This window comes from Ammospiza caudacuta, chromosome 4, assembly GCF_027887145.1.
Source record: "Ammospiza caudacuta isolate bAmmCau1 chromosome 4, bAmmCau1.pri, whole genome shotgun sequence".
Lineage (NCBI taxonomy): Eukaryota > Metazoa > Chordata > Aves > Passeriformes > Passerellidae > Ammospiza > Ammospiza caudacuta.
The window spans coordinates 17,060,378-17,075,051 of record NC_080596.1 but is presented as its reverse complement, the minus strand read 5'-3'; the positions used below and the strand labels follow the sequence as shown (position 1 = coordinate 17,075,051).

Genomic DNA, 14,674 nt, shown 5'->3' with positions numbered 1-14,674 from the left:
ATACTTCATCCTGTCATAGGAGTCCATTTCTTTATCTTGTTCAACACATTAAACCAAACAATTAAAGGCTAGGGATTGATTGTAATTGTGTTATAATTTTTTTTGGTCCAGCCCCAAGGAAAGGCTTAATTACAGAAAATTACTATTGGGATAAAAAAAAATCTGACTACTTTGTGATATTTCATTCCTAAAACAGGTGTCCTCATATATAGATATTAAAGTAAAAAGAATATTTTCCCTTTCCCTTCAAGATTATCATGGTCTCAGTAATCTCATCATAAAACTAAAAAGTCAAGTCAGTTTAAGGGTAATTAGGATTTCTTTCCTTGTCATCAGGATAAAATTTGCCCTTTGTATTAGTCTGCTGACTTCTCCTTTGCAGACTGTTTATTGACCTGAGGGGCAGTGTCACTGATTAATACAACAGCAGCTGATCATCACTTGCCAATGTATGCAATTTCCCCTGCTCTAGTTGCAACTTCAGCCCTTATGGCTTTCAACAGTAAGAATGCTAATTTATGGAACTCATTTATGAAAATTTAATATAAAGAATTTTTATTGTTGTTAAATAATGTAATGAAAAAAGATGAGTGTTGGCTAAGTACAATCCATCTGGGGTTTGTGTGTTCCTTTAAGCAGTGCTTATTTCAGATGGCAGACATTCATTAGAAATGTGATTTGTGGCATTCACTAATTGAAAGCTAGACAACAAAGACCTGAACTCAAAGATAAATATATTTTATTATTTTCTTCACAGAGGGTACAATATAAAAAATATACAGAAACACAATTTGAGACCCTATAATATACCCAAGCTATTAAAGCAAAAGCCTCACATGCCAAAGTATTAGGATTCTTGTCCTAAACATAACATCTGTAAGCAAAATATCTATAGTTTTACTTTCTTTTCCTAGAAGTATTTTTCAGATACAGAGAAATACAGGAAATAAGCACCTGTACAATGCATGTTAAAATCTTCCTGAGACTACCACTTCTAAGGCTGCTGTCTCCTGGTATATTATCTAAGGGAATACATCCTCATATGAATTTCATTTTATAGATGAAATTTCTAATACTCTGGGAAATCATGCTAGGTGATATTAGATTAAGAAAACATAAGTGTATAATTGGAAACATAGTAAAGACTAAGCATGTATGTGTTAGTAGCAGAAGTTGTCAAAGGTACTTGCCACCTACAAGTCAGTTGTAACTCAGATGATCAGGTACAGTGATCAGGTTTTGGTGATCACATGTCAGGCCTGAGGCTAGAAATGGACTTCACATCTTTCAGAGAGCTGGTCATCAGTAAAATAGATAAGGCACAAGGCAGAGATCCTCAAACATGTCTACATGGCACATCAAATGCAGTACAGGGATACTGGCTTGGCTTGCATAGCAATAAATGTCAGCTGAGCAGCACACACTTTCAGAAGGGCTAATTAGCACTTGTGCACTTTTCCTGCTTGTAATTTCTGAGCAAACTCCCTCATGACCTTTGTGTCTCACTTCACTGCCCACACTGCACAAACTGTGGTCTTTTGAAGTGACCCTTGCGTTCCCAGGAGCCACATCTCCTTTCCCATCAGTTCATTTTGCACCAGTTATGCCACAGAGGACCTTGACTGTACACACCTGTGGCTTTTTATATGACTAAAAGCATGGCATAAGTGGCCCTGATTTCTCTTGGGTTGCACAGAGTCAGTGAGACCTGATGTGCTGGGTGAACATAGGGCCTATCCAGACCCCTGGAATGCAGCCTGGGAGGTCCAAGGACAAGTTGGACTTGGGCATCTTATTCTGGACTCTGCTGCCTGTAACCAGAGGTGGAGCCTGTGCATGAAAAGAGCTTAATGAGGAGATTCTCCTCATTGTTGGCTGCAATAGCTGTGTCTGCCCAAAGAACCTGAGGGGGATACAAGATCAGTAAAAAAGATGCTAAAGGCTTCTTTTTTAGGAGCAGAAGTGTTATGAGAATTGGTGGAGATAGGGGAGCTAGTATTTGCTGAAGATAGGATGTTTCTGAGATTAGGGATTTATCAGATTTTTTAAATGTCTTTAAAAGTCCATTGCATCTACAACTAAAGAAAAGTTCATTCCGTTTTCCATTTTGACTTTCTGATCTTGGGGAAGATCTTAGATGTAGACTGAGAAACATAAGATATGTTATTTCACATAGAATGTCCTGCTGTTTGGTAGTTCTGTCATTGAAAGATCCACATTATTTAGTAGCTTTCATTTTCATAAGTATTTGCAGGATTTTTTTAAATTTTAAGCCATAGTGTATAAAAAGGTGTTCTTAGTATCTTCTAAATGAATTTTGTAGTATTTTTGAAGAATGTGATTAACAGCTCCAAAGTTCTAATTGTTTTATTTTCAAGGTGTGGCAAACAGTTGTAAAATGCTGCATCTTCTCCTTAGCTTTACTGATGAGAAAAATCTTCCACTTAACCCTTGCAATGCAGTATTGAGAGTGCAGAGCAGTGATTTCCTGTTACTAGAAATTAATGGGAAATCCTTTGTTGTTTTCTTCCTGCTTTATAAAACAGCACTACATCTTTTACACCTTGTTATCTTAACTTTGCATTATTACTCAGATAAATAAAATTTGCCAAGGATAAATCCATGGTATGAGAAGATTAATATTTTTTTAAGCACTCAGTCTGTTGCTTCTCACATTGTATCCTCACTACTATAAAATTCTTTTAGGATATTAACTCACCACTATAGTTAACTTTTATTCCATTTGCCTGTTTGTTTAAATTGCCTTATTGCAAAGAGGCAGCATTTTAGTATCTCATAATTTTTGCTTTCAGTAAGGAAATGGAAGCGTTTGAAAGGCAGAAAGAAAAATGTTTGTGATTTATGTTGACTGCATTCATTTTATAAAGGACAACAGTAGAGATGAAAAATTGATCAGCAGCTGGTTCTTACTCATAACCTGTTGATAAAGTCCATGCCTTATTTTGCCATGCTGGACTTTATTTCTTTCATTTGTCCTGTGCTGCCAGAAGGCAGCATGAGATGTACAGTAGATGCAGGTCTGGACTGTAAAAGCTACACTCTCAGTCCAGGTGCTACTGAAATCAATAGGAGTGAGTGATTTTTAAGAGACTTGAATGAAGAACAATTACCTGCTGCAGCTAAATTACATTTTGTGTTGAATCATCTCTAGGCTGGAAGCTGGTAAGCACAAAAGTGAGGAGGTGTAGAAATTAAGAAGCTGACATAGTGACAGATGTGGCATATCAAAGCACTGAGTTAACCTGTGTTTTGGTAAATTAGATCTGCACTTTTATAAACTGTCAGAACTGCAAAAGGCACCTGAAGGTGTATAAATTCAAAAGCATCATGAAGGGCTTCATCCTTTCCATCCTTAAAAGAAATATAGAGCTATAGCACCTTGTTTTGTGTCTGTACTCCTTTATGTTGCTTTATATTTTAAGAGTCTGGGCTAGGCTGCAAACTGGGGCAGTTCTGTGGCAGGTGCTGCAATCCAGCTGAGACCTGACAAGGACCAAGGGAGCCATGCTGGGCCACGTAGTAAATATTGCATTGGGAACACGTTTTACCTTCCTTGTGTATCAGCAAACACAAAATAATTAAGCAGTAGAAAACATGATGGAATTGAGAAAGTCTTCAGGTTCCTGTCAGAATAATTGCTCTCTACAGTGTGCTTCCATTAACACCTCTGAAAGTGTAAAATCCTTTGGGGTGGTAAAACCATGTTCTTGAGCTACAGCATTGTTTGGTTGTCGGGGTGCAGCAGGTACACCGATGAGAGCATGTTTTGTTTGGTTTTATTGTCTATGTCTGTTGTCACAATGATGCATTTAAGAAAGTTGCTGTGCTTGGAAGAATTACGTTATAGGCATCTAAGACTCCCAAATGCCTCTGGGCCCAAACATCTTAAAAATCTGCACCCTTTTTGGGGTGTTTTTGTAATTCATGTCTTTCCCTGTCATTTTTTATTAGTATTTTATCACCAGACAGTCAGAAACAATATTCACTTTCAAATGTCCTGCAGCAGTGTTGTCTTGTTGTTAACTCTTGTCATATTTCACTCATTGGCTTTGAAAATGGAAAATGATGAATGGCTGCAGTGTTTTGTTTATAACATCTCATTCTGGAGTTTTCTGTAAAAGTAGTACATTTTCCTTACTTACCACTGGGTTGTTGAAGGGCCTTGGGTTTTTTTCCTTAATATAAGAAAAAGTTATTACACTTACAAGCACAAAAATGAGTCCTCAAAAAATTATGGAAAGAATATTTTAAGAATATTGAGTTCCCATTTCGGTTCAATCCTAATTTATTTAGCACTAGTTTGGAATAATCAAAGCTAAATTATTTTGAACTTTCTTACACTTATGTACCTTAAAACAGGAGTGATCATGATAGAAATGGACTAAAATTGTACTGCCAATCAGATTTTATTAAAATAATTTTTTTCCTTTTTGGAAAGTAGACTCAAGCATGAAGGCATGCACTTCTTGTGAGTGTGTTTAATATCATCAGGAAATTCAAATCCAGATGTTTGCTTAAAGGTTAAGACATATTTGAAACAACAAAGGAGGCCTTTTCTTTCTGCTGCATATATTTAAAACGGGCTACTTTTGAAAGAAATTTCAGAACCCCATTTGCATCCTAATTGCAGCCCATTTCCTGAGTCCACAGTTAGGCAGACTATAGAGTGGCATTGGGGATTTCTGGGGCAAAGAAATTGTTGGTTCTAGCTGAGCTACCGAAAAATAAAAGGGAGAAAGATGAATGGATTTTTTGGTTCAGCAGCCACCAGCTGGCAGATCGGCTCCTTGGAGCTCTGCCAAGCAGCAGTTTACAGCAGCCCTGCAGCTGCTCTAGGCTGAGCTGGAGCACGACTGGCACCAAGCCACCTTCAGCTTTGGACAAGGACTCAGCCTTGGAATTGGCCAACAGATGCGCTGGGATTGTGGCTTTGCTCGCTCATGTCTGATGCTCAGGGAACGCGGTTGGTACCTGAAAGTTCAGTGCTGGGAAATTTGCCTTAATCACCTACAGGAAGATAAGGAGAAATAGGTTAAAAATAAATGTTTAACTTGGTCCAAAGTTGGTCTGGTTTGGGAGATTTTTTATGGGTCTCATTCTGAGACATTTTTCTTATTTTGCCCAGTTCATGAGGATCTGTAAAATAACTGTAAAATGGACCAGCAAGAAAATTTGGTTGCACTGCATTCTTTCAAAGTAAATTACCTGAATTCAACAAAATAAGAATTAATTACTTTCAATCCTCTACATTGCAATTTTTATAAAAATGTTACAATTGTACCAAAAAATAACTTGCATGAAAATCAAACCAGCCCTGGACTCTTTATTGACAATATTTTGGAGGGAGAATAACGTCATTGGGATGAGGATTTCTTGTTGATTTTGACTCCTCTCTGACAACTGTTCTCTCTTTTCCTGATTGGAAGCTGTTCTTCTGTAATTTATCATAGATAACAACAATAGTATTGGGTTTTAGCAGTGTTTCATTAAAGTCTCTGCTCATTTATGTGTAACTGTGCACCTGATAGAATGAATCTGTCTTTCCCTGTTAACCATCTTATTATCTTATTGCTGGGGACAGGACCAAACCAATTTCTTAAAATTATGATGGCATATTCTGAATTTCTGTTGGTGTTTTATTGTAGGTAGATTAGTTCCTAATTTGTCACCACCTGGTATTTGTTTAATTATTCAATAGGAGGGGAATTTCAGCAAGTTAGAGTTTCAGAGAACTAAGACCTTCCCGAACCACATGTATATTATTAAACATTTATTGATACATAAACACACTTTGTCTCCCCCATCAGCCAGTAACCAGAAGCCAATATTACATAGACCTACAAACCAAGCATTTATTTTCTAACTGGAAAATATTTCAAGTGAACTATAACCTTGATAAGGAAGAGGAAAGAAACACCCCAGTGCTAGATAGTCATAACAGCTTTTCATCAAGTTAAAAAGCAATAGGTGACAACAGGTAACAATAATCAACTGAATTTAGGTATAATTTTGCATTAAAAATCATGAAAATATTGTGGACAACTAGATGATGATGAATGAACAATTTCATGCTGTTGCCAAATAAAATCACTAGCCTCCTGTTGGAGTAATTACTAAGAAGCAGATGAAGAAGTCCCTCGTAGGACGCTAATAGTATTTGTTCTGCTTCATAATGGTGGGGGGTTACCTTGAGTACTGTACTCCTGAGCCTTCTACTTCCAGAAAAAAATAGTGGAATTATTGAAGGGGATCTGTAGGGAAGAGAAGTGTGAGTGACTCAGAGTCTAGCAGATGAGTCCTATGAGAAAAAAGCAATGTGATATTTTTTTATTCTAGAGCAGAGAGAATTAAAGGGTTGCTTGACAGCATTCTTTGAAACCATAAACAGGTATTCAAGATCAAACAGAAATTCTTTCTTCATTTTCATGAGAGAGAGAGAAGGAAGGTCTTGAAGCCATGTAGATGCAGTTTAGACATTAGGAAGACCTTTTCTAAAAGTAAAAGTAATATAGTGAAAAAATCTTAGAGGAGAAGGCTGTACAGTTACGTTGATGAGGGTCCTTAAACAGATGATTAAGGACCATAAATGTCCAGAGGGATAAACTGGGATTAACCAGAAGCTCAGGACAGACTGGAGGTCTCCCAGTGAAAGGTCCTATATCAATCTTTAAGTTTTCCAAGATACTAGGTGACATATTGTAACTCCTGAATCATTCCCTTAAAATAAATACTTGGATATTTGACAGGGCATTAAATTTGACTCTTGTCCCAATAGAAATATTATATTTACTGGCATGGAATTAAATAATGGATGGATGGATGGATGGATGGATGGATGGATGGATGGATGGATGGATGGATGGATGGAAAGTGTTTGAACTTACAGACAGATCCTCCCAAGAATGATACCCTAAGAATTCAATAGAATTTCATTTCAGCACCTATGTGCTGCAGATATAAAAACTGAAGTCATGTTTTCCAGAAGTGTTCAACTCCCATTTATAAATCTGTGTGCAATCAGCACTGAATAAAGTAGGAAAAAATTATGTTCCATTCCTAATAATTTTTTTTTTAAATATCATCTCTGATGCCTAAAATGCACTGCAATCCTTATACCCAAACCTGCATATGGCTCTGCATGGAATCATGACCATTAGCCTGCAGTAAAAAAAGGGTTTAAGCTATGAATACTGACAGTATCATTCTTCTGTGGTGCTTAAAATAGAAATGCGTGTCAAGTGATACAATTAATTCTGAAACAATAGATCTGAGTTTCCTGTGGAATCTTGGAAAGACCATGAAAGATTTTTAGCCAAATATTGTTGGAAGACTTGGTAGTATTTTTTATTCTCTCAGCTTTGTTCTGCAACATCAGAACCCATAAGTCAATGTAAATGTCAAGAAGCTGCTCCTGTGTCCTTTCAGAGTTCTGTGTGGAAAACATGTAAGGAGTCAAATTGGACATGTGTTTCAAATTAACCAATTTCTTTAACCATTCTCTGGGAAAGGGTACCATCATCTCCTCCCCAGTCAGGTGTTCTAGGGACAGTACGAAGCATCCACCAGGCACACACTGAAAGTCTGCAGTGATCTAATTTCCCATGCACAGATAAATTACCATAATTCCAACAAAATCAGGTGCATGCATGCTTGCACATCAGAAGTTGGTAACATGCTAGAATCTTTCTTACATTGTATTTTTTTCCAGACAACTGGAAAAATATAAATAAAAATATAAATAAAATTTGTGCTCTCCTGTAGCATGCATTTGACTTGTAAATACACAACAAAACACCTGGATTCAAGGGACAGTGAAAATTGAACATGTTCAGAGCTTAACCGAGGTATGAAGATATTTACAAATATGTTCTTTATATTTTGTAAGGATTTGAGAGTATTAAGTGTTGAACTGTATGCTATCAAAATTCTCTTTGTTTCATTATGTGAAATGCTTTTGAAAATCTGCTTACAATTCATGAAAACTTCTTATCCATTTATTATGTTCTGAAAAAGAAATCCTCCTTTGATTTAAACTATTTTTTAAGGAAAATGGCCAAATCATTTCCTGTAGAAAACATTTTTCAATCCTAGTGCTATTAAATGTGAATGAAGTTTTGGAAGTTTTACCATCAATTGGACTCGTCTTTCATTTTAATCTACCTGACCCATGTGCTGTTCATGTGTAGTGAGGAGTGGTTTATGTACTCCACACCATTTCTCTACTGTGTTCCATTGGTATTTGTCACAGACATCTTTTCATTAAAATCCTTTCATTAGGATTTTTCCTGCTGAAGCTGAGAAGTTTCAGCCACAAAAGGTAAACACTGGTTATCTGCTGCTGTGGAATGCAACAGGTGGATCCGTGATTGGTCTCCTGTGGATGTTTGGATTTACTGACCACCAGCTCTCGCTCTCTGCCGAGACACAGATCTTTGTTAACATTCCTTTCTATTCTATTATTAGCTTAGCCTTCTGAGAAACCTTTTCCTTTCTATTTCTTTTTAGTATAGTTATAATGTAGTATATATATCATAAAATAATAAATCAAGCCTTCTGATCATGGAGTCAACATTCTCGTCTCTCTCTCATCCTGCAAACCCCTGTGACCGCGGTCACAGCTAATACTTTTTGTTTTGCCTTCTTTTGTTTCCCCAGACTACATATCCAGTCAGAACGGTGAGCCAAAACCTCAGCACAAGGGACAGAAAGTCAGCACTTACTCCCACCGAGGACCCTTTTAGACACCCACCAGGCAACCAAGCAGCAGCGTATGAGAGCAAGAGCTGCCAGCTGTCCAATTTGTGTCTGAGCAGCCTCCTGAAGGAGAAGGAGCTCGTGGAAGCCATCAAGCACACGCGGGGCACATACGAGAGCCTGGCCCCAGAGGCGGCCCAGAACGGTTTGGCTGTCACGGCCGCCAGCCCAGCCCAGGCCGCGTCCAAGGCCGACGGCTTCCCCGCGTTCCCAGGAGCTCCCAAGGACCAAAGCGCTGTGCCTCGGCAGCACAGCACCTTCACAGGGAGACTGGGACAGCCCCCCAGGGGACCCATCTCCCTACACATGTACAGCAGGAAGAACGTTTTCCTCCACCACAACCTGCACACGGCAGAGCTACAGACTTTAGGTCAACAAGATGGCTAACAAGGTGCTTATTTTCTTGCCGTGGAAGGAGAGTTGATTAAAGAGGGATGTAAGCTCACCTAGAGCTCTGTCTTCAGTTCTCATCTGCTGCTACTTTCATGTGAAAAAAAAAACCAATAAAAATTTAACTTTGTCTGTAGGTTCCATATTTTCCCACCTTGGACTGAGGCAAAAGGATGAATGAGATTGTTAAATATCTGGGCTGATTTGTCATGCAGAAGTCACCATGAGTTAATAAATGGGACCATTTGGCTGGCACTGCTAGTCCAATATTGGCTAAATATATTTTACCCCTCTATAAGTCACTATGATTCCCTGAAGTTCTAGAAGATGATCTTAAATAAAACCTGTATGTTTAATAATATTACTGTTAAAGTAGATGTGAGGAATAAATAGATAAGTAATTAGTAAACCCTCTTGAATTCCATGGAGATTAGGGAAATAAGGAGTCAGAAATCTTTAAGGACCCTCTTTTTACACATTTTTTTTAATACAGTGAAATTTGGTAACTTACAGAGTGTTACCACTTCCTGCTGTATGTGTTTCATGAGTGCCTCATGCTACAAGTGGAGGAAGTAATTGATTTTCCTCTAACAGGTTCATAGAGAGTTGCCAGGTATTTGAGTCAGTAAATTGGGTCCCAGACTGAGGATGTCAGCTTGTTTCCTCAACCTCCCCTTCCCTCTTCACACTTCTATTTAGCTACATTTCTCTGAGTGTTTTGGTTCTATGAGGGCATGTCAAGTGGTGGTGATCTTTGTGCTTTACAGGCACTGTAGCACTCATGATGCGATGTGACATTCTGCTGTGTAATTCATCCTATAATTTCATTCCACTTCCCAAACCAAAAATGTGTGAAAGCCTAAAGTAAGAGAAATCATCTTATTACCCAGGCTGAACAACCTGCATCAGTCATAATTTCTGTGGGCTGTATCATCTGCACTTCAGGACCTGTTGGTTTACACCAGCTCACTGGGTTTGTTAGTCTTGACATGTAACAGACAAGTGAGATTAATTTATTGCCTGGTCTCCAGGAGTATGAAATAATCTGAACATGCCACAGAACCTGGAGACCTGTTGGTTGCAAAATATCTGGTTTTTCCCTCTCAGAGGCTTGAGAATCTCTCAGTCAGTTACTCCAAACATGTCAAATATGTGAAACATGACACTTTCTGGTGCAGGGTAATCTGTTTGAGTTACAATGGCACGTGCAGTGAGTAGTTTAAAAATAATTTGGCACATTTAAGTATGATTGAGGCAAATCTGAGACAAGTCACTTCTCTGTGTAACCAGTGATTAATAAGGAAAGACAAGGTTGCAGCACATTCTCACACACAGAAACAAGCCATTGTGACTTAACAGATAGCATATAATGAAAAATAAAGCTTCTGTAGCCACTAAAAATCTGCAACTTTTAAAAGTTGTCACATAGAGTGTATGAAATAAAGACAAAATTTTACCTAGTGTTAAATATATCTGCTTCACTACTTAATATTTGGATTATTACAAGGAAATTTTATTTACAAGTCTTGCTTAAACTAAGAAAAAAAATAGACCATTATCTTGGCAGATATTCTGTAAAGTAACTCAGCAGCCTGAAATTTCAGGCTTCTGTTTATTGAGGAATTTATATTTTTTAGAGCAGAATGTATTACATTATCTGATATTGAAGAGAGCAGGTTTTGTCTGAATATTCTGTAGTGATAATTTTGGGTATCCAGAGAGGGATACGTAAGAACCAAGACAAACATTTGCCAAAATTCTTCATGTTCATGTGTGCATTGCTACTGCCAATACAGAATGTGCAAAAATTGCAAACACAGCTTTACCGAATTAACTGTGGGTATTCAAGACTACCAGTCCTTCATTGAAACTCATAATTTAAAGTCTACCAAGCAACTTTAAAATAATAATAAGATAATTTCGCTACTCAGAATCACTTCTTCTTAGCAATATCTTAAAGTCATGGTAGATTGAAAGGAGACTATTAATTCTTGCTATCAATTCATTTCAGTATTGCTCATCTCAAGAGCTCATGTATGCAATTCAATTTCAGATCTGTAAATAAATTAAACAGACACTGTAATCAAGGAATTTTTTTCCAGGATACAAATGTATTGTACTATGTTGAAAAAAGGCAAAGCAAAACAAACCAATACCCTCTTCAGTTTTAGGTTAGGTACTGTATCTATAGTTGTTTTTTTCCTGGGAAAATGGACTTTTGGATTACACTTTATTTAAAAAATCCATCTATAAACTTCAAAAATAGCATTTCAAATGCTACTATTTTCTTGGAGAATCTTTTATAGAGCTGAAACTTAGAAAAACTGGAAAAAAACAGTTCAATAAATATGAGGGATATTTTTAAAATGTCATCTTGAAGCTGTTTTGTATCAGTATTTTCAGCAATGTTATGTTATTTGTAATACTGAGTGTAAATCTCACCCAGAGAAGGGTATTAGCCACATGTTAATGTACAGTACAGCAGTAACTGTAAAAGAGGTCCTTTCTTTGGTCCTCTCGTGTATATAGGAAATCATAAAGCAACAGCATGTGGACATTCTTGCAGTGAATTGCTTCCTTTGTACTAAAAATCTCTAGTTTTTTAAGAGTTCCATGTACAAAATTATTTATACATTTCTCCAAGGCTGTACATATCCAAAGACATGACACCGGGGGAAAAGGCATTTATTATTTTTTTCCATGGATGTACCTTTCTTCCCTTCTTTTTTCTCTCTTTCTGTACTACAAAGCATAACTGCAAAGTTTCTGCTTAAAATGACTGGTTAGTTCCATGTCTTTCAGTGTGATAGAGGGCATTATAAGGAGGAGAAAATCCCCGAAGAAAAACTGTTCCCACTTGAAGCAGTGTCCATCCCACTTTTTTAGAGCAATCACTTGGAAAAATAAACCTTAGATCTGTGCCCTAAATATTTTTTTGATAATTTACCAGAGCCACACCTGAAATGTGCTTATCATGATCTCTGGCCTTACCCTGACTAGGACACCTTCATAAGATGTAATAACATGCTAGGGGCAGCCCTGGTGATAAAATCTTGAGATGGAAAGAAAACATTTGTCCAATACTGTTTTTATGTTTGGCCCTCAGAGCAGTGGAAAGAGGTTTTTTTATAACTTGTGCATGCAGATGAAGCTCAAGCTTTGTGCTTGTGCATACTGGAAAAAGGAACCTTGCCACGAAGCTCTCCTCTATTTAGGCTATTTAGTAGCCTATGAAAGCATCCAGCAACATAAATTTCTGCCACCTTTCCAGGCATGCCAGCCCTCTCTATGAAAATGAAACAGCCAGAATAGATGCCTTTACTTCAATCCAGACTTACTGGTTTTTTTCCACACACCTCCACATAAATGTTAGAAGAGCTTTCCTTATGTGTCTTTGTTCCTGGAAATTGTGAAAGGGTGTTTATCCAGACTATGATGCTCAAATGATGTTTCAATAAATATTTGAAAGCTTACCAAAATGTTAATATTTGTCCTACAGGGTCATTCGAGTCATTACAGGTTCATTACCAATAAAAATTGGTGGTTTTTCCAAAGAGCCAGTTTGGAAGTAATGATTCCTGTCTGTGCTGTTTCACTTTATACTGTTAAATACACAGTACACTTTTCAGACTAATAAAAATAAGGTGTTTACAAATCAGTAGTGTGCTTTACATGCCCTAAGAGTTGTGCCATATCTCCACTGGTTTGATTGGTATGACACTGTCTTTGATTAGGTTCTGCTGAGTTAAGTCACCTGATGATTGGGATTGTGGCCTTTAATCCAGCTAGTCTCAGTTTATGCATAGGAGTTCTCTAAATCTGGAAATCTTTCCTGGGTCAAAAAAGACAAGAAAACCATCTAAAAAAAGCATCAGATCATGATCTATGGTGAATGCACTTCTTTTTCCCCTTCACATTCAAAAGCAAAAAAACCCTGCAAACCCCTTTGTACATCTGCACAGTTCACAAATGAACTAGAGTAACATCTAACAAAAAGCAAATTCTTTAAATAAATACCTGGAGAAAAATGTACAGGGGAGTCTTCTCACAAATATTTGTAAAGGTGATACGTTTGTCAATATTGGGAACTTCTCTATCTGAGTGCAGTAATGAAATATGTTCCATGGCTTCTATCACTCTCACCCCAATGAATTTTTTTGGAGGGAGAATTTGCTGTTTGAAACTTGCTCTAGAGAAAGCAAGCCCTACAGTGTGAGAAATAAATTGAAAGTATCCATGGAGGTCTTCCCTCAGCTGGGAATAACACACAGCATCCTTTCCAGGATATATCTGAGTGCTCTTCAGCCAGCAAGAAGTTGACAGAGATTCCTCAGGAGAGCAGCCTCAAATCATGCAGACCACCGTGTCTTTAAACAGTCTTTACTTTAACATGTCCCATATAAGACACTTCTAAAATAATATAGAAATTTCAGCAGCTGCAGAACACACCTTGCTGGGTTGTTGGGGTTTTTTTTGAGATAAAAATGCCATGTGCTTGTTTTAACCTTGTAAACTCTGTTTTAACCAAGCAAACTCTGTTTGCTTGCTCACTGGTGATCTGCCCAGGAGGTGAGAGTTCATCCACTGTAACAGATCTGATCCTAACTCCTCACAGAATAAAGACATTGGATATCCTCCCAGAGGAGCTTGAGATTTGCAATATATTTTCAGTCTAGAAAAATCTGGATTTAATTATCTTCTTCTTCAATGACCTTCGGTTGTTGCAAAGTCAGTAAAAAAGAAACTTACTTATTGAAGTATTTTGGAAAGATTTTGTGGTTAATTTTTATTTTAAAATGCACTTAAAATTTATCTCCCTATGTCTAAAGACAAGAACATAAAAAAGGAAAAGAAAAAAAGAAAAAGCTTTTATCAGCATATGTTTCCCATAAATCTGTGATTGTCACTAGCCACAGCTGTCACTTGCATTCTGTACAGCTGTGAAATATTTTTGGATTTGTTGGTTTTGTTGCCTTCATTACCTGGAAATCATTACCTCTAGTTCTGTGTGTTTTTTGCCATCAATCCAATACCTGAAACACACAGGGAGGGCTGTTGAGGATTTCTGCAGAGGTAATCCTGCTACTCTGAAATCAATGCAAAAAGAAAATACCTGGAGGTCTCTGTGTGTTTCCTGGGGATGGGAAACCTATCCTGAGTGATCCTAACTATGAAGGATTTGTGAGAATCTGATGGAGCTGGCAAATATAAGATCTGTTTCTACATCAAGGTAAAGGTTGTAGAACAGAAAATACTCCACTGAGAAGATTTTTCTAGTGGGCAAATACTGTCTCCTTATATTCTGTATCCTGACCCTTTCTGTCTCTCTGGATTTCAGGAACATCTCCCTTAGGTATGGAGTTGTGATGACTCTGTAAGACAGGATGCACCACAGTGTTTTTCCTGCTATGAGAAGGCTCCACTGGATTTTTTTTAGAATTTAAAATACCTCATCATTAAAATATTTTAACATTTTCCACTAGAACTGCTGTTCTGCTGGGGCAGTAGA

General features: G+C 37.5%; 1 protein-coding gene across 1 annotated transcript in view; it reads left to right on the top strand.

Annotated features, from left to right (window-relative positions):
- The window catches only part of CCSER1 (coiled-coil serine rich protein 1), a 603,756-nt gene extending 594,594 nt beyond the window's left edge, over nt 1–9,162 (top strand). Inside the window, exon 10 of the mRNA XM_058803928.1 lies at nt 8,677–9,162. Within this exon, the coding sequence (XP_058659911.1) occupies nt 8,677–9,162 (486 nt within the window). The remainder of the gene's footprint in view (nt 1–8,676) is intronic.
- Nucleotides 9,163–14,674: the final 5,512 nt, after the last annotated feature.